At 55.1% G+C, this 19,328-nt stretch overlaps 3 protein-coding genes and 1 pseudogene across 4 annotated transcripts in view; 3 read left to right on the forward strand and 1 right to left on the reverse strand.

Moving 5' to 3' along the window:
- Positions 1–9,647, forward strand: part of GNPAT (glyceronephosphate O-acyltransferase) — a gene marked incomplete at its 5' end in the record, with an annotated part of 19,856 nt that extends 10,209 nt beyond the window's left edge. Inside the window, 11 exons of the mRNA XM_015596244.1 lie at positions 9–12; positions 261–412; positions 529–659; positions 1,821–2,044; positions 4,079–4,321; positions 5,621–5,700; positions 6,394–6,534; positions 7,617–7,716; positions 7,799–7,892; positions 8,391–8,452; positions 9,339–9,647. Coding sequence (XP_015451730.1) covers positions 9–12; positions 261–412; positions 529–659; positions 1,821–2,044; positions 4,079–4,321; positions 5,621–5,700; positions 6,394–6,534; positions 7,617–7,716; positions 7,799–7,892; positions 8,391–8,452; positions 9,339–9,382 — 1,275 coding nt within the window. The remainder of the gene's footprint in view (positions 1–8; positions 13–260; positions 413–528; positions 660–1,820; positions 2,045–4,078; positions 4,322–5,620; positions 5,701–6,393; positions 6,535–7,616; positions 7,717–7,798; positions 7,893–8,390; positions 8,453–9,338) is intronic.
- Positions 9,648–13,556: 3,909 nt separating this feature from the next.
- Positions 13,557–18,567, reverse strand: EXOC8 (exocyst complex component 8). Its single transcript, XM_006920721.3, has one exon. It carries the CDS (start codon positions 18,427–18,429, stop codon positions 16,258–16,260), a length of 2,172 nt encoding a protein of 723 aa, XP_006920783.1. The 5' UTR covers positions 18,430–18,567; the 3' UTR covers positions 13,557–16,257.
- Positions 14,831–14,958, forward strand: LOC112470030 (annotated as a pseudogene).
- Positions 18,568–18,730: 163 nt separating the features above from the next.
- The window catches only part of SPRTN (SprT-like N-terminal domain), a 7,351-nt gene continuing 6,753 nt past the window's right edge, over positions 18,731–19,328 (forward strand). For both annotated transcript variants that reach the window (XM_006920723.3, XM_006920722.3), the window contains exon 1: positions 18,731–19,299. In XM_006920723.3, coding sequence (XP_006920785.1) covers positions 19,079–19,299 — 221 coding nt within the window. In that variant the 5' untranslated portion in view covers positions 18,731–19,078. The remainder of the gene's footprint in view (positions 19,300–19,328) is intronic.

Genomic DNA, 19,328 nt, shown 5'->3' on the forward strand with positions numbered 1-19,328 from the left:
CTCCTAAATTTGGTAGGTCGCTTATAGACTGGAGGAAAAGTAAATCCCAAAGTTTAGGTGGGGCGTCATCGAAGCTGCTAAGTACACCTTGACGCTTTTTTTGGCGAGAGATTCTTCATAAGTGTGACTGTCCCTAAGTTCCACTGCTTACGTCTCTGCGCTTAGTGTACAGGCTTCACTTTTCGTGCCTCCCTGTCGATAGGCCCTTGAGTTCTCCACTCTGCAGTATTCACGGAGACCATTTCTCCCTGTGTTTACAGGTCTGCTGAACATCGTGATGGAACCATTTTTCAAAAGAGAAGTTTTTGATACTTACCTCGTTCCCATTAGCATCAGTTACGATAAGATATTGGAAGAAACTCTCTACGCGTATGAGCTTCTAGGGGTCCCTAAGCCGAGGGAATCTACAACAGTACGTACGCGGTGGCCGGGCCTGGTTTCATTGAAAAGCAGAGGAAACGCTGCTTTGCACGCCAGCGGCTGCTGACTTGACCCCCGTGTTCTCTTCCCCTGTCGTGACCCTGGCAGGGGCTGCTGAAGGCCAGGCGCATCCTCTCGGAGAACTTTGGCAACATCTACGTGTACTTCGGAGAGCCCGTGTCGCTCCGATCTCTGGCGGCGGGGAGGATGAGCCGGAGCCCCTACAACTTGGTTCCCAGGTGCAAGGCCGGTGTTTTCGTAACCGATACTGACTCAGGGGTGGAAATCTGGAAGTGTGAACCGTGACTCTTGGCACTTCTGGGACTGGATCTGGGTCACTGGAGATGACATGTCGGGGGTCAGAAAGCCTCCGTGAAAGAAGAATCACATGGTTCCCCAAACAGGGAGCCGCGGGGTACCTGTGTCAAACGCGCAGAGCCAGGGTGCGCTCTTCTCAGGGGACCTGGCGTCTGGCCGACACAGAAGTGGGGGGAGGAGCGTCACCGACGAGCGCATGTGGGCACAGCGGCGCACGGAACGTCGTCTGATCCTAGGAAGGGTGGCGGACCAGGGACGGATGTGGCTGAGTCCCCGTCCTCGAAAGGCTGTGGTCCTGGGCCAGGAAATGCATCGGTCCCTGCAGGGTGCGGGCGTGCTACACGCACGGTCAGGGCCCCAAGGGCCAAGCGGGGTGGAAGCCACCCGCCGGCCAGCCACGCGGCTGCAGCACCAGCCTCGCCAGCAGCTGTGTCAGCCGTCAGGAGCAGGTGCCGGCTTTTCGCTGCCTCAGGCTTTCTCCCTGTAGCTCTCTAGTCGGGTCGGCCCGTGTCCCGTAGTCCAGGCGCCGTCACTGGCTGCGGCGGACTGCGTGGCTTGCTTCTAGGTCAGGTGTGTACCCTGCCCAGCCAGCTCCGTGCGGGTTCCGGTCATCTGACCCCTGCTTGAAGAGTCCCTCAGGCGAGAGTGCCTGGCAGGGCCCTGACGCCGCTCGGAAGGACGGCGGGGCGGGCAGGTGGGCAGCTGCCTGCCCTGCGCAGACGTGGACGGTGGTTCTGTAACCCAACGCACGCGTCCTGCAAGCCACGTCCGAGGTGCTGCGGGTCTGGAGAGGGCGGCAGTGTGACCAGCCCTCAGAGTGGGGTCGCTTTCTGTTTGTAAAGCGACATAAGCTTTTTGCCCAGAACCGGGGATAATAGGACCCTGTTCCCTTGAGTAGTTCTGTCACCTCGCAAGAGCCGGCCCTGCAGACGGGCAGAGCAAGCGAAGGAGGGCCTTCCGCGGGGCCTGGGAGCCCTCGGCAGAAAGTGCGAGAAGCCTCCGGCGGGTCTGCCACGTCCCGTGTCCCGTTCCCTTGCGTGTCTCGGTCACCGAACCGTGACCCGTTCTGTCCTTCCTTTTAGATACATCCCTCAGAAGCAGTCGGAGGACATGCACGCCTTCGTCACCGAAGTCGCCTACCGGATGCAGCTCCTGCAGATTCAGAACCTGGTGCTGAGCCCGTGGACCCTGGTCGTCACCGTCCTGCTCCAGAACCAGCCGTCCCTGCACTTGGACGCTCTGGTGGAGAAGACCGTGTGGCTGCGAGGCTTGGCCCAGGCCTTCGGGGGATTCCTCGCGTGGCCAGGTGTGTGCGGGGGACACCTGTCAGGAGAGCGCTGGCCTTTTCCACTTCTTAATTTGGAAAAGGTATAGCCTGGGCATGAAAAACCTACATAGGACTTTGAGCAAAGCTCGGGGAGAGAGAGAAACCTCATTATTTTTATCACTGTGGGACACTGAACTCAGCATGTTGTTGATTTGAGAAGAATGGTTTCCACGTCCTTGTCCTAGGTCCCAAGAGGGCTTGGGACCCGGCCGAGTGGAGAACAGACACTCCGCGCTCCACATGGCCCCCTGCACCTCCGCTTCTTAAGCCACGTGGCGTTGGCCGCGTCGCGAGGATCGAGGGCTGGTGGCCTCGTAAGACGTTTCTCCGGTGACAGCTTGTAAAAGCCTCATCGGAGTCACGAACACTGCTGGGTGTGGGGGTGTGCGTGAGCTTACGCGCTGGCAGTCTCTGATGTGAAACTGTAGACTGCAGTGGCCACTGTGGTCCTTTGGAGACCAGGGGACGATTTACAGTCGGGTTCCCGTGTTGGCTCGTTTACCTGTCGTGAGCGGCTGCTCGGGGCTGGTACCGCCAGGGGGCAGAGATGAGCCAGGCGCAGCCCGGTCCAAAGGTCCCCCGGGTGTGAGGAGGGCGGGCGAGCAGGTCGCACGCGAACGCGGGGAAACACTCCAGTGGGGCCGAGCCGAAGAGCTGCGGAGGGGCCGAGAATGCCCACGAGGGTCCTGACGGCAGTGTTCGGGGAGGCAAGGATGGTCAGACACGTGCTCTCAGTACTGCAGGGGTCCAACAAGAGACAGACGACAAGTCAATTGCCACACAAGGTGGAAAGCCACGAGAGAGGGCAGTCTGCTAAATAAGCTCCTCTACCTGTTTGGCCCAGGAACGTATGAAAACAGGCGCCTCTTTCTAAGATTTCGTTTTCTCAAGGTGGGGTAAACATGGGGCCAGTCCATAGCTAAGGGTATCTGCTCGGCCACGAAAATGCCTCGTCACTGTAACGTGAGCCAGTGAGTATCTGCGCAGAGTAACATGGGGTGATTTGAGATCGGTCCTAATTTAGAAGGTGCTCTTCAGGGTTAGGGTTCGGGAAAAGAAAAAAAATATATTTAAAAAAAGGGTGCTCTGTATACTCTTTCCTTTTTCCCTCGACTAGCCCCTACTCCTGAGCTCTCGTGGCCAGTTCTCCGTGACGTATGTCACGACAGAGCATCGTGTATCACGCGCGTAGCACGTATCGCAACATGTACGTGCTATTGTCACGCACTGTGTCATTCCCTTGAGCAAGCTCAGGCAGGGCAAATTAGAGCAGAATGGATGCTCTGGGGTCCGAAGGGAGAGCCCCACCCCCTGGCACCGGCCTTGCGGGGCTGCTGCTGGCCTCGTGGTCCGAGTGCCCGCTGGCCCGCCTGTCAGCAGGCTTAGGCTTTGGCTCATGTTTGCAGTCGAATGAGCTTCGTCACCGAGAATGTCTGCTGACTGTTGCCACCCCGCCACGACGCCTCTGCTGCTGGCTGCCGGGGCATCCCAGGCCGCGGCGGTGTCGCTGACGAGCGCCCAAGCCCTGTTCTGGGCACACCCCCTTAGAGCCAGTGGTGTGAGGACGTGGGCGGCCTCCTCGGCGTCCCACCCCGTCTGGGCGCCCTTTGCTTCACCTGCAGAGTTGCAAAGCGACAGTCGTCGTCTCAGAGCGGGCCTGCGCGAGGGGTGCATGTGTGCGCTCGTGGGGCACGTCTTAACGGCACACGCTAAGTTCACAGATACGCGACCTAGTGACTTGCTCCCACGAGACTTTGGCACCTCGCTTCCTGAAGAAGCGCTGGTTGCAAAGTGGCTAAGACAGCGTTACGTGTCCTTAGAGTGGTTTTTGGAAGAGTTCTCGAGAAACGGCCCTCGTGCGCGGTCGTGAGCCCAGCGGGCGGAGCCTGGAGCCCGTACGGGGCCCGTGCCCGGGCAGGTGGGCGCCGGTGTGGGCGGGCGCTGGGCCTGGGCCTCCGGCAGGGCGCGTCCCGCTGCACGGCCGTTTGCCTGAATGGCCCGTCTCGTGCGTAGAGAACGAGCCGGCGGAGGACGTGATCCAGGCCAGCATCCTTCTGCACTCCAACATCGCCAGCCTGGCCAACGACCGCGTGGTCCTGAGGGTGGCCTCCGCAGACTCGGACGTGGTGGACGGCCTGCTCCTGCAGCACGTCACTCTGCTCATGTGCTCGGCGTACCGGAACCAGCTGCTCAACGTGTTCGTCCGCCCCTCGCTCGTCGCTTTGGCTCTGCAGATGACACCCGGGGCCAGGAAAGGTAACCGCGGGGAACGTGCTCTTCAGCTTTGAAGAGGCCACCGTCCGGGTGGGGGGCGGGGGGAGCAGTAGTGACCCAGAAGCCACCCAGGGCAGCACACGCCCGCAGCCCCCTGCCGGCGGGGTGGGCCCGGGCGTTCAGAACTTAGGATTTCCCCCCAAAGACATGGCCATCTGCTTAGAATTTGAGACTTGAAAGGGACCTAAGAAGCCATGTAATCTAAACCACTGCTTTTATAAGGAGAGTTGGGCCTAGAACGATGCATGGCTGCCTGGGGCGGACCCTGGCACAGGCTGGTTCTGCCTCCCGGGCTGAGGCCCCTTCTCTGCCGTGACAGGTCCCTCAGCTGATGGGAGCGGACAGCGTGGGTGGGAGGGCGTCCCAGACACAGCAAGCAGCATTTTGCACTCCTCACGGGAGTGTGAGTAAGACCCAGTGTGTGTTCACAGGGCCTGCAGCCCCGGCCACGGCTTCCTGGAGGCCGGCCCCACGCCCGGAGGCGCTGTGTGGTCTGGGCATGGGCGGGCGTTGGCATTCTGGTTTTGGTTTTCAAAGCTCTGCAGGCATTCTAAGGGAAAGTCTGTGGAGAGGCATAGGGCTCGGCCACAGACCCGTAGCCCCGGAGGGACCTCAGAGGTCCCCTGCCTGGCCCCTCGCTTTGTGAGTGACAGGTGGCCCAGAGAGCTCAGATGACTTAGCTCAGGACATGGAGACACAGACCTCGATTTCACTTCAATCCGAGGCTTCTTACGTCAGAAGCCATCTCCAGCTAGGGGCACACACGTGGTCTTCGAGGGTTGCCAGACGCCCCGAAATGCAGGCCACCTTCTCGTCCACCTGTATGGGTCGTTCCTAATGACAGAGTTCGCAGTGCAGGTCAGGAAGGTGAGGCGGGCAAGGTCGGTGTCCGCAGATCAAGGGCTGTCACCGTGTGCTGGTGTGGTCTGGTGTGCAGGACAGCAGGACAGAGGGACGCAGGAGGGCGTGAAGAAGCCTGCCCCTGTCCTCTGCTGGGGACCCTGGTGATGGGACGTGAAGGCCTTGGCTTCTGAGGCGCACGGCATCTTGTTTGTTCCAGACTGACTGATGACAGGCTTGCTTGTCATTTAGATTCAACCATTCAAACGTCTAGACTGTAATTTGCTCTGTAGGTAAACTTTGGGCGTGTCACAGCTTCCACGAGGGGCCTTGATTCTGGTCCCCGATGTGTGAATAGCGTACGCGCCTGTGACGTGCTACTCTGCACTGTCGCAGACTCGATGGCACAACCCAACTGACATGTGGTGAATTTGTTTCCAGAGGAAATCTACAGCTGCTTTCGCTTCCTCCGCGACATGTTTTCAGATGAGTTCATCTTCTTTCCAGGAAACACAGTAAAGGTAACGCAGCCGGGGGGCGAGCGAGCGCGGGCGGGTCTGGGCTGTTGGGTGGCTCCGCGTGCAGCGGTGGGGGCGACGCTGGGACACTCACAGTTCAGACTAGTTTGGTTCTTGGTCAAAGTTGACCAGTGACTGAGGAGTACTTGGTGGGGGGCGGGGAGGCGGTGGTTTTTTGGACCTTTCGTGCAGCCGCTGTTTTGTTACAGACGCACCAACCAGCACACGTGCGCCCGCTTGCCACTTGCTGGAATGAGCCGGGCCTTTTGCTTTGGAGTTGGAGGGCGCGTCTTGCCCGTGGCATAGACGCCGATGCGGGTCGGGCTCACAGCCGGGCAGGGAGGGCCGCACAGACAGCAGAGAGGCCAGGCTGCTGCCGTGGGGAGCGTGAGCACGTTTCTGAGCCCGTCAGGCCGCGCCGCGCGCACCGCCTGTTCAGATTTAGGGAGTGTGGCTGTGCAGGGCAAAAGAAAATGCGCCACACAGGCTGAGTCCCCAGGCTCGTCGGTCTTGTGTGTATTGCTGTGTTTGGGGCCCAGCACACTGAGTGCTGGCACAAGGGCGGCTCTGGCCGCTGTCTGTCAACCCGCCGTCTGGGGGCGGGGCATGGAACTGGCTGGCATTCTGGTGCCGCGGGCAGCAGCGTCCCAGTCAACCTCGTGTAGTGGGTGCATTGTCTCCTCCGCCCCCTTCCAGGACTTTGAAGAAGGCTGTTACCTGCTTTGTAAAACTGAAACCATTTACGTGGCGGCGGGGAACATCCTCGTCACCGAGAAAGGAGACACCGTGTTAGAATTTTTAAGAGGCCTCTTTGAACCCTTCGTGGAGTGTTACCAGGTACGTGACCTCGCCCGCGTTCCCGGCTCCGGGTGAGGCACGCGCCGCCCTGAACTTGCTTCAGCCTGATGGAGCTGGAGACCGCCAGGGGGAGGGACCTCACCTCTCAGGGGACACCTGCCTTCTGCGTGCAGCAGGGGCTAGGTCCCCTACAGCCCAGGAGGATGATAGCTCAGGGACGCAGTGAGCATAACATTCCTATCACCAGTTACAAACCGAGCATGTCCCACCGTATCTGACATCTTTTGTTTCCTGTATGTAGCAGAGCATTTGATACATAGTAGGCACTTCGTAAATGCAACGTTTGACCGATTCATAACCTGTTATTATGTTACTATATAATTGGCGCTTAGTAAATGCTAATGTTGCTAGAGAAAGGAAAGTTCAAGTGCAGGCCCGTGGAAGGGCTTCTCTGAGGAGCCGTTAAAGGCAGGGACGGCACGTACGTCCCGCAGGAAGTGTGCCAGCGCGCAGGGGAGCAGGGGTTGAGGGGGGAGCGTCGGGGCCCCATGCAGCTTTGCGAGAGGGGGACTTTCTGGCCGTCCGCCCTGTGCGCTGGGCGGGGGCACCCAGGACTGACTTCCTGGCCAAGCAGAGCTGCGGCTGATGACGTAGCTCACGCCGGCTCCCTCGCCCCACGTCTGACGCTTAGTAGGTGTTGCATAAGTTCTGTTTCTACTTGTCTAGGTAGAAACCATCAAATGTTCTTAGGTCTCGCATGTTGTTAGGTGTTTTTAGGGAAGAAATAAAGTTAACAATCTGGTGCCTCTCTTCCCAGGCAACACGAGGTGTATTAGGCTGAGAGTAATTAACTTAGGACCCATTCAAGTGAGACCCATTTATTACATTGTAATAAATGTCAATACTATTTCAGACTCTTTTTTCTAGTTGTAAAGAGTGATATGAGCCCAAGAGAAAGTTCCTGAAATTTTGCAGCTTTTCTGCACCTGGTCTCTGCAGGGCTTTGCTCTGATGCGACGTGCGCTTCACTTGAGATGGGTGATGACACCTGTTTGCTGTCCTGTTGTTTCTCACTGTCCCTCTTCTCCTCCTGTTCCTCTCCTCCTCCCTCGTCAACTCAGATAATCTGCCAATACCTCTTGAAGGAACGGGAAGACTACTTCACTGAGAAGCAGTACCTGGCCAGAGTTAGAACATTCACAAGCCAGCTTCTTGATCAAGGTCAGTCACGCCTCTGAGGGCGGTGATGTCCTTTGGTTTAGGACAAAAAGTAGTCCGCTGACTGTCTCTCCACCTGCTGTAGGCACCTCGCAGTGTTATGACGTGTTGTCTTCCGACGTGCAGAAGAACGCCCTCGCGGCCATGGTGCGGCTCGGTATGGTGGAGAAGAGGAAGGTGTAAGTAGCGGCCGGCCCCCCGGGCGTGGCGGGACGCGTGGTCCAGTCTGCGTTACCCTGCGCGTGCCCCACCCCCCTCCTGGGAAGTTAAGTCACCAGGGGGGACCCCGCAGATTTTACGTGACTGAATTACAGCAACATCGGAGCAAAGAACGTGCTTCGGGCCTGCACTTTGGCTTTGGCTTAAGGTTGGAAATGTATAGATTATAAGAAAGATTTTGGGGGAGTGCAGTGTGTGCGTGCACGCGCACTTATGTGCTCCTGCGTCATAATGCACGAAGACACGCGTGTGTGTAGGCAGCTCAGTGTTCACTCTTCTGAGTGAACGAGCGTGAGAGCGTGGGCCTCCCGCGTGGCCAGAGGGATGGGGCCAAGCCAGCGCGCCGGACAGGCGGGGCGAGGGCCGTGAGGCCCCGTGGGAGAGCAGCCATAGTCCCGGATGCCGAGAGTCGCTCTCCGCGGCTTCGCGCTCAGCCAGCTTGTCGCTTCTTCTCCTAGAGATAACGAGTTTCTGTTCAATGTGAACGAACCGGCCACGAGTAAACTGGAAGAAACGCTCGGTAAGTGCAGTTCAGTCCAGGGCCGCGGTCTGCGGTCCGCGGGGCGTTCGCCAGCGCGCGGCAGGACAGCAGGTGTGCTAGCGAAAGGGGCAACGGCAGAGCCTTACTGTACACGGGACTATTGTGTCACTAGGGTTTCCCCAGGGGAACTAGGAGAAAGTGCAAGAATCAGCGGACAGGCGCCACCAGCGTTCAGTGGGCAGTGTCACGACAAAGGTGACCAGCCCCACCGGAATGGACCCCACCTGGCCTTGTGGGCGTCAAGCACAGGCCTCCCGTGTTGTCCTTGGGGTCACTGTCTCCCAGGGGAGGGGGTCGGTCAGTGTCCACGTCACATCTGGTAGCACAGCCAACCCTCCCGTCCTGCAGACCGTCTCAGCTTAGAGGTGGCCCCGCCCGAGGAGGCGGGCGCTGTTGCTGGGGCCCGGTCAGAGCCTCGGTTGCCAACCTGCACCCAGATGCCTGGGGACACGCCAGGGGCCACAGCGGCCGGGAACACTTTGCACTGGGACGACAGCGCAGTTCGGGGCAGGGCGGGGAGGTGGCAGCCCTGAGCGCAGTGCTGGGTCACCGAGTGGGTCTCCCCCCGTCCTGGGAGGGCGGAGGCACTGATTTCATCACGGGAAGCAAACGGCGTGGTGTGAACACGCACACAGCAGACCTGGAGCCCGGAAGCCGTGACTGGCTTCAGTCCCGCCTCGGCCCCTGGCCGGGGGCGCTGGCCGTGCGAGGTGCTGCTCCCGCGAAGGGGCCCGTGTCTCCACTGGTGCTTCGTCAGCCTGTACGTCTGCATGGGCGTTCGCTGTGTCTCCTCCCAGTGGCTTCACAGTGCTTGGACAAGGGCACACTCGGTGACGTGTCGTGTGCTCTCTCTCTGTCACCTCAGGTGGTAAAACAGCAGTCAGGAGAGCAGCCCCTGCCAAACTTTAACGACTGCGGACAGTTGTGGGGACTGTGGCCACGGGACCGCGGTCGGCCAAGGACACCGTTTCAGCAGACGGGGACGCGGAGGAACAGACCCATCTTTCTGCCCAAGCTCCCCAAGACTTTGTGGCAGCAGGCTCAGGAGAGAGGACGAGACGGCCAGTTGAAGCAGTCAGTGTGACTGTCCCCGCCACAGTGACTAAGAAGGCGTTTGTAGCCAACTCTGTGAGTGTTTAAATAAAACAGTCTTTTGGAAACGTGTTTGGAAGAACAAAGCCCCGCCCGTTTCACTGCCATTTTCCAAGTCCGTTTTGGTATTGACCTCTGTGACCTCTGCACTGACCTCTGAAAGTGCAGCCACTGACACTGAGGGTGTGGCTGCTGAAGCCACCGGAAGGGCATGTGTCACACACGCCCTTGGATGGGGACGGTGCAGACACGCCAGCCCCCCCATGTGCACATCTCGGACGTGGGAGGGACCTGGAGCCCCCGCAAAACCCACAGCCAAGGCCCTGCCGCTGTGCGGGACAGCCCTGTCCCCCTACCCCAGCTGTCCCTTAACTGCCTCCGGGCTGCCACATCACTTCAGCTATCTGTGGCATCTCTTTCTTTGCAATCGCGTCCCCTCCCCCAGGAGATTTGGATAACAGCCACTTACGGAACAGTTAGGTCCCTCAAAGCCAGGCCCGCCTCTGACCCGCCTCCGTGACAACTGGAGACTTTGTCCTCTGATGAGAAACTGAATTTTTAGATGAATAATTAGTTTAAATGTAAACAGCTCCACGTGGCTAAGTGACTCCCAGTCTTCGCCGTCCCACCTTTTGGAGAAGGGCTGGCATCGTGCCGCACCCTAAGTTCCTCGGCAGCCTGCCCAGCTCGGCCTGGCACCACGAGGCCGGGGCGCTATGCCTGCGGCATGTGGCCAGCGCCTCTGACACAGCCCCCCGAACGACTGGCCGGCCTTCAGGCTGCAGGCAGGAGGGTCTGGCCCTGGGACCACTTTATGAACACGTGATTTTTTTTTTTTCCAAAAAAGAAGCTGAGGCAAGGGAAAGCACTAGAACAGAACTACGAGGGAGAAGTAACCCCACCGCACGGAGGCGAAAATGTGCTGTGGGTTATGGGGCTGTTGTTACATGAGCAGATCCATTTCCCAAAAAACCAGAGTTACGATTCTGGCATTTCCGGTGTGCACAGTTCATCTCTGCGGGAACCACCACTAGTTGTTAAAGCAGCACGCTCTACGGTGTCCCTCTACCGAGCACGCACGCGTGTCTGCTCTGCCGACTCCGCTCCAGGGGAGCGGACAGGGAAGAGCACCATGCAGACACGCTGCGTGCGCGTGGCAGTGAAACACGCCCACGCTCTCAGCATCCGCAGGACGTGTTCACCACACCCCGCGCGCGGCCCGCACACTGCTAGTTAGGTCAGAAGCGCTTGGGGACCAGGGGGACCTGTCTCTGTGAGACCACTGCCCCTCCTCTCAGCCTGTCTAAAGTAGCTAGCTAGGACTGGAAGTCACGTGTGTCACACTGTGTGATGTCTCATTCCCACGGTTCAGGACTCACCGTCATCATCCCCACGCTCAGCCCGCTCAGCTAGTGAGTGACACGAGCACAAGCACACGCGTGCACGCACACGCGCACACACCAGCATCACTGACAAACACCAACGCGGAAACTAATGACATTCTCACCAGAATCAGGCATTACGTTGAAAGAGTTACATATTGCAACCAAACAGAATTAATTCATACAGCGTAAGTGTGGTTCAGCATTGGGAACTGTTTGCAAAGCTTACCAGCTTACGGTGACAGAGGAGGAAAGCCAGGATGAGGTCAAGAGATGCAGAGATTCGCTTGATAATTCAACATGCATTCCTGACCTAAAAAAGTAAAAACCACCCTTGGTTAGCAGGGATGGGTGACCGTTTCCTTAATGGAATGACCAAAAGCCAATATCAGGCTTCGAAGGAAAAACGGGAAAAGCATTCCTACTGGGTACACGTCTTGTATCATTCTTCTTCCTTGATATTAATATCAAGCAAAAACTATAATTTAACAGTTTTAGAGGTTCAACTTAATATAGACTAGTAAGAGAACCTCATAAAATTATAAAAACTAAAAAGAAAATGATTTTTATCTGCAGCCAATGTGATTATATACTCGAAAACTCCAAAGAAACAACCAGAAAATTGTTAAAAGCCACAAAATAATTAAATAAGGCACTGGTTAGAGTGTCTGTAACTAAAAATCAATTCCCTAGAGACAGACAACATGATGGAGGTAAAGATTTCATTCACGACAGCATTAGCACACGAAAACCCCTAGGAATAAACTCCGAAGACAAGCGCCAGAGCTGCCTGAAGAAAATCTGCAAGTGCTAAGGAGCAGCTGTGTAAACTGAGGAAGATCAAAATGATAGAGCTGTTGGTTCTCCCCAAATTAACCCGCAGATGCAGCACGGTTTCGGTCAGAACGTCAACTCTTGGGAAATGGCAGAAGACATCTTAAAATTATTCACACGGCAACCTGAATAGTTACTATACCTGTGAATAGTTAGGGAAACCTGAAATGGCATAAGTATGAGGCCAGTCCTATTACCTATCAAATTATATTATAAAGACAGTTAATTACGACAGCTTGATAATGGCATTGAAATAGAAATACCACTGAAATAGGATATAGAGTCTACAAATGTGCCCAGGTACGTGTCTAGTATAAATGTAACATACTATTGAAATGGCATTTCAAGTCAGTGGGGGAAAAGGACGATTCGAATTTGTTGCAACAGCTTGCTAATTACTTGTGGGAAAATGGGATTCTTGTATCATTTCTACTCTAAAATGAATTACTGATGGAGCAAAGATGCAAATATCAAAATATAATAAATTACTAGGAAAAAAGATTAATGCGTTTGAATCTGATAGCCGGTGAGAACTTTCTAAGACTGATAAACACAGAAGTCACAAAGAAGAAACCTAGGTAAATCTTGGCTTCGTAACAGTCTAAAACTTACTGTACTACAAAAATTATAACGACAAACTAGGAAAAATCTACAACCCTTATAGACTTAGTACACATGAAGCATTAATTTCCCAAATATACGATAAACTACAAAATCGTAATACAAAGATAATTTAACAAAAGCATGGCAGAGGCCATAAACAGGTACTTAAAAAAAATACTCAACCTCATAAAAATTACAAACTACTAGTTTTTCACAGATTAGTAAAAATGAATAAATCTTATTACTAATAAGAATAAATCATATTATTAAAAAATGAACAAATGTGGATGAACACTCAAGAAAACAGGCATTCTCCTACGCTCTCGGGGACGAGCTAAGATGGTGCAACCGCCCGATGAGTAATTCGACGTTTACTTAAATCTAAAATGTAGTTTGGCAGAGCAATTTCTAGAAACGTGTCCCGTAGATATGTTCACACGTGTAAGCAAAGGCATTTGCACAGGGAACTTCTCAGGATTTCTGTAATCACGACAGCCTGACGACAACAAAAGGCTCAGGTCACCCCTCCTCTTTGCACGTCGAAATCTTGTCCATCCTTCAAGGACCAGCTCAAATGCCAATGATTCCGGGACAACTTTCCAAACTCCTCAAAATAACACTACCGGGTTCTCACAATACTTAAATTATAACACATTGGTATTTTTTTGTTTTTTTTGCAAGTTTGCATGCAATTTCATTAATTAGCTGTTTTGCATTTTATTCTCGAATTTATTTTTTCTAATTTTTAATCTCTATTTTGTCCAATTTTAAAGCATCTTAAGAGAAAGCATGCTTCAATTTATTTTGTCCTCCCCACACCTTAGTCAGCGTGAGACCTAGCAGTCAACAAGTATTTTAAAATCTATTCTACGTGATGGTTCTCTCGGTATTTACATATTAACTTTAAAAAAACACAAAGCTGTCATTTAGGATCCCAGTTCCTAGCTCATACCACCTACGTTATATTTTCTTCATTTAGGGATGTGCAGATGGTATGAAATCTATTTTTTAAATTCACGTTTCGTATATCTGAAATTTCCCATCCGAGGAAATCCTAAAAAATTGAGATCTGATTTATTCACAATTCTGATTGTAAGTAGAACACTTATTTAAATTAACTAACAGCTTCCTACCTATCATCTCACATAGAAAAACGAAACCAGAAAACAACCTAGGCTCTTGAAACTGTATTTTAGAATATTAAATTCTGATTAAGGAATAGTATAACAGGTAATATCAACTTCATCCAGTGTAGGAAATATTTTAAGCTTTATTTTGATAAAACATTTCAGAGTCCCTCATATCACAGCATATCAATAGGCAAAATGTACAAAGACTGATTTTATACTTCATTTTATATGTCAAGTCCCCAACCTCAGGTAAGCAAGTTGCGAAATCCAAGTGCCGATCATTTCACTACAGGTAGCGTTTGAAACAAAAATAAGAACGTTTTCAGCACTTAAGTGAAATGCGGCTTTCATCAAAAAGACTTAATTCCACAGGGCGTGTTTTCCACAGTAATGAATTCGACCAGGCCAGTGACTCCAAACTCGAGTGACAGCGTCACGGCAAGGCCAGCCAGCAGAGGCGGCCCGCCCTTCCACGGTGCATTAGTCTAGCACGTGCTACGTTCTGGACAATCTCCAGCGTGTTCGGTTTCTAGAACCTGCTCTGGAGTCTAACGGAACAAGATCTCAGAGACAAGCACCGGCCCCACTCTGAGGAGGGCGACGGGACTGCTCTGTGTGGCACAGAGGCACAGCCTGACGGTGGCGGCCGTCCACCGACCTCCCACGCCAGCCGCTTTGCCAGACGGACACTGCCTGCGGCTACGGCTCCGATCAAGGAACACACAAATTTTAACAGAAAAACATTCTGTACTGCTGGTTTTAAAAAGCAGATAGTGCTACGAAAAAGCAACCATTTAAATAACTGAGTACTCACATTTTTTTACAAGGTCACGCCTTAGGAGAAGTTTTGATTTCAGAAGTATCATTTTATGGACCCGGCATCAAGTATCTGCACAATACGTGTTTCATACAATATAAGTTTAGAAACTGTGGGGGGCACAAAATAATCACAATTTTAAAATCAAATTCGAGTGATCTGAAAAGAGACAAAGTATAACTTTTTGTTCAGCTGAGATATCCAGTATAGTTATTATCAATGTAAAAAAAAAATTAGTCAAAGAAAATCTGTCACTTTGATAATTTTCAACCTTTTAAGCAGGCGTAACTAAAATAAATTAAAAGGGCTCATCTGGCATGAGTGAAATTAAGGAGCTTCAAGACCCTCAGCCACTATCTGGAAGCTGTTTTAGGTTTTACATAATTTCCACAGTCTTAATACCACTATTTTTATTCGGATAAAAGAAATAACTTTTTGAATTAACTGGCATCAGAGATGGCACATAGGGACAAGAACCCAGCTAGAAAGCAGCTCAGATGTCTAGAGCCACGCCACCCTGAACTTGAACTCCCATCCTGATCTTATCGGATCTCGGAAGCTAAGCAGGGTCGGGCCTGGTTAGTACTTGGATGGGAGACCACCTAGAAAGACCAGGCACTGTAGGCATTAAAAAAAAAAAAAAAAAGCTCACGGAAAAATGGACGTGTGCTCGCACAATTACTGTAGGCGTTAAAAAAAAAAAAAAACAGGGAAAAATGGACATGTGCTAGCACAATTTCTCTCAAATTATGGGGAATGTGATATAATCGGTCTACGACAGGAGCAATAGTTTGGAAACCTTGGGAAGCTCACATTTCTTTAGTTATTTTTGTTTTACTAAACAATGTGAAGCGAGCACTTTTAAAAAGAAAGCAAAGAAAAATTAAAAAATTAAAGATGCAGCCTGGAGCATTTTCTTTTCGTAAGAGTCACCAAAGGTCTCTGCTTTGGGACACTGTCTCTCCTTTCTGTTCTCCTCTGTTACGAAAGCACAGAAACACATCTCCGCTCAGAGCAGGCGTCCTTCAGAACGCCGGGGGCTGGCTTAGGACGTTTTCCTAATTTCCCACCCAGCCTGGGATGTGAAATCTAAACAAGCATCTCAACGAAAAATTTTCTCATTTGCATCAAGCCTCTACGCTGAAGGGGGTGGGCCAGCTCTAAATCACGGCTGCGGCTACGTTCCTCAGCCCGATGAAGACAAAAGCTCCAGCTGGAAATGCCCACAAGTCAGGAATACGTTGGGAAAAAAACTGATCATCGTCTGTGAGATTTTCCAGTAAACGCTTGCTCCCAAATCAAATATCCTAACGCTGCTGATCAGCAGGTGGAAATCACCAGCCACTGGCCTCGGCCAGTCGTCTGCTGAGCTAGCTGCCTGCTGACAGCTCCCTCTTTGAGTCGGTTAGGGTCCGGCACTTGAGCCCACAGGCCGGTTCCTCCTTTCAGGGAGGAATTCTGACCAAAACTGACCCTAAAACCGATTTCCTCACTCCCTCCTTTCTTTTCCCCAAACCGTTCAATCACAGGTTAAGGAAGGACGTACGGGGGGCGGGGTGTTTTATACGGCACTGTACCCTGGAAGAGACCCATTTCAGCGGACGGGGAAACTTCGCCACACACTTACACTCTGTCTGTTCACAGAGACGATTTCTGCCTCGTAACAGACACCGTGAGAAAGTGCATTTTGACCCAGAGGAGAAGCTGAGACGCCACAGCGTGACCACATGTCCGTTAGAGAGTCAGCATAATTTAACAGGAAAGCGCGTTATCTATTTTACTAATCGCAGTGTTTTTGTCATTTGGGCTCCACTGGCCACCTGTCCTTTCTCCTTCCGATTGCGCGTCTCCGAGAGGGCGTGTCCCACGGTTACGCCGCGAGGCACGCGCGCGCGGGGACGGGTCCTGTCCGCACACGCGGCCACGTCAGACCACGGACGTCGTGCTCTCGGGGTTCACGCGGACGAGTCGGGACGCGTTCCTCAGGTCCTGCAGCTGGCGGGCGGGCTTCCCCACGCCCTCCTCGAACCTCTTCTCCACCACCGGGAGGACCGTTTCGTACAGAAAGGACGCGTTTTGCCTGATGAACGCCTTCTTCTCGGGGTCCTGCTCGCAGCGCAGGCTGTAGTCCACGTGCTGAACGGCCACCAGGATGACCTCCAGCAGGCTCTCCAGGAGCACCACGTGCAGCTCCGGGAAGTACAGCTTGAGCGCCTCCTCCAGGAAGCCCATGGTCTGCTTGGTGAAGGCCACCACCGTGTAGCTGAGGCTCACCCAGCAGCCGTCCCCCGTGTACTGCTCGAAGTCGCTCACGCCACAGGCCCGCATCTCCTCCTGGAGTTTGCCCAGGGCCTCGGGGGTCATCAGGTTCATCCTCCGCCACATCTCCTCCGAGTTGCGGTGTTTCGTGGCTTCGATGATGATTTCTTTGTAACTGTGCAAGGCCACCTGGATGTCCTTCACCAGGAGGGCGTGGATGACAAAGGTGAGGTCTAGCCCGATGTCGCCCAGCTGCTGACAGTGCTCCTTCGCCACCTTCACACACTCGGCGGCCGTGGAGAGGCTCTCCTTGCTATCAAACACCTGCTTGCTGAAAGCGCCCACAAACACGCCCATGGCCGACCGAGCCCAGGCCACGAAGGCGGAGTAGCAGCCACTGTCGGTGCCCGCGAAATCCGTCTCGAACTCCCGTGCGGTCTCGAGGAGGCTGGTGAAGAAGACGTGGCACAGCTTGTGAATGTAGAGCAAAGTGGACCCTTCGATGCGGAGCTGTCGGATGGCCGTGTGCACAGCCGCCGCCCTGTTCCTCAGAAACAGCTCGCAGGCCTTTGTGCACTGGCCAAGCCGGATGAGCTGAGACACTGCCCTGCGAGTGGCCTTGGGGCCACCTCTCAGAGACCGATCTGGGGAGAGTTCAAACACCAGCACCTTGGTGAGCTGTCGGACGCGCTCGTCCACTCTGGCCCTCAGTTCCTTTACGGGAGGAGGGCTGGGCTTGTCGTCCAGGTAGTGGTTCAACTTATCCAGCAGGTCGACGGCCCCTTCGAAGTCCCTCTGGGCAATGCAGACGTCCAGGTCCTCGGGCAGCTCCTGGATCCATTCCATCGATAGGTCCACCTTCTCTTCTTCCGCCTCCGGAGCGGCCGGCTCGTCTTCCTCGTCGTCCTCAAACGGGTTCCCGGCCTTGGCTGTCACTTGGGGCGGCCCCCGAGGGGCGGCTGCCTCCTCCTGTTCCCTCCGTCTTTTTTCGCCGAGGGCCCTCTTGGTTTTTTCCAGCACTTCCAACCACTCCCGTTTGATTTTCGCATTTTCCGCCTGGAAAATACGGCTCTCGGGGAACATCAGCAGCTTGAACATGTCCTTCATGGGCGGGTTGTCCTTCACGTTGACCACAGCCAGGCCGTCTAGGGAATAGAGGGCGTTGTAGCGATACATCCCCCGCCGCTGGGGCAGCCAGGTGGCCACCAGCAAACAGTCGTTCATGAGGAAGCCGTGCACCCGCTGCAGCTGGGTCATGTGGTCCGCCTCGTACTCCACCAGGTCCCCGTTGTACACCAGGTACTGTCCCGGCGTCTCCAGCAGGTGCCTGCAGCCTTCCACCTTCTCCAGCAGGGTGGTGAGGGTGCGCTGCTTCCCCTCCTCGCCCGGACCCGCGGAGTCGCGGGAGGCGCCCCCAGGGGCGGGGAAAAGGCCAGCCTGGCCCCGGAGGTGGTCTCGGCCGCCCGCGCCACCCCCGCCGTCCTCCCCTCCAGAGGCCGCGGCGGCGCCGGCGGCGGCGGCAGGCGGCAGCAGGGTCAGCGGGATGCTCTCCAGGCTGCTCTTCTGCTCGGTCAGCAGGTGGCTGAGCTGGTACATCTCGCTCTCCAGGTAGGAGATCTCGCGGGCCGTCTCTATGAACTGCCGGTAGTTCTGGTACACGTTGCGCTTCAGGTTCTGCGCCGTCTCCTCCGCCAGCGCCTGGATGCGCTGCCGGTGCTCCTGGAGGTCCCGGTCCCCGTCCGACTGCTGCGAGAGCTGCTTCACGTACAGCCGCGCGTCGAAGCCCCCCGACTCCAGCTGCCGCCGCAGGCGACTCGCCCCACTGTCCGACATCGCCATCGCCACGTCCGTCCGGGTCTCACGCAGTCACTGTCACTCTCGCCGCCGCCGGGGCCGCCGCTGTCCCGGCTCACGCAAGGCGGGCGGAGCTGCCGGGCTGAGCAAACAGGATGCGGGACGAGTACGCCTGCGCCGGGCTCTGAGCGTCCGCTGGTGCGCCTGCGCAGCGGGCCGAGCGCGGGTAGTGCGCCTGCGCACGACCGCCAGCGGCCTACAGCGCTTGCGCCGGAGGAGCTGTTGCGGAAGTCAGTGGAGGGCGAGGCGGGGCGGCGTGGGTATTGCGCATGCGCCGAGAGTGACGTCATTTGACGTTACTGGCGTATCGTGAGACGGTTAGTAGCCTCCCGAAACCGTCCTCCGGTCTAAGCCTTGAGAACTCAAGCTTTGAACCCTCTACGAGGTGTCACGCTGAGTTCTCTTTTTTTAAGCCCCAGAACCTCGGCTTCGGGGTTTGGGTCCAGCTTCGTTCTCGTTCTCGAGTCCGTTTTCCGAGTTCTCGCGAGACCCGCGGGCCAAGCCGAGAGCAGCCCGAGAGCCGGTATCTCCCGGGAGCGCGGCCCGGCTCGCAGAGCGTCCGGGCGGAGCTGCGGCCTCGCGCGCGAGCGAGCGAGCACGACGCCGGCCGACCTCGCCCGGGACCCCGGCAGCGATGGATGAGGACCTGGTTTTGGCGCTGCGGCTTCAGGAGGAGTGGAATTTGCAGGTGTCGGGGCGCGCCGCGGCCCAGGAGCCCCTGTCCCTGGTGGACGCGTCCTGGGAGTTGGTGGACCCCACCCCGGATTTGCAGGCCCTGTTTGTGCAGTTCAACGACCGGTTCTTCTGGGGCCAGCTGGAGGCCGTCGAGGTGAAGTGGAGCATGCGGATGACCCTGTGAGTCGCGAGGCCCGCGGGTTCCCGCG

This window comes from Pteropus alecto, unplaced genomic scaffold (assembly GCF_000325575.1).
Source record: "Pteropus alecto unplaced genomic scaffold, ASM32557v1 scaffold189, whole genome shotgun sequence".
Lineage (NCBI taxonomy): Eukaryota > Metazoa > Chordata > Mammalia > Chiroptera > Pteropodidae > Pteropus > Pteropus alecto.

Excerpts from the sequence above, each read along its gene's own strand:
- EXOC8 (XM_006920721.3), bottom strand. The coding sequence starts at position 18,429 with ATGGCGATGTCGGACAGTGGGGCGAGTCGCCTGCGGCGGCAGCTGGAG.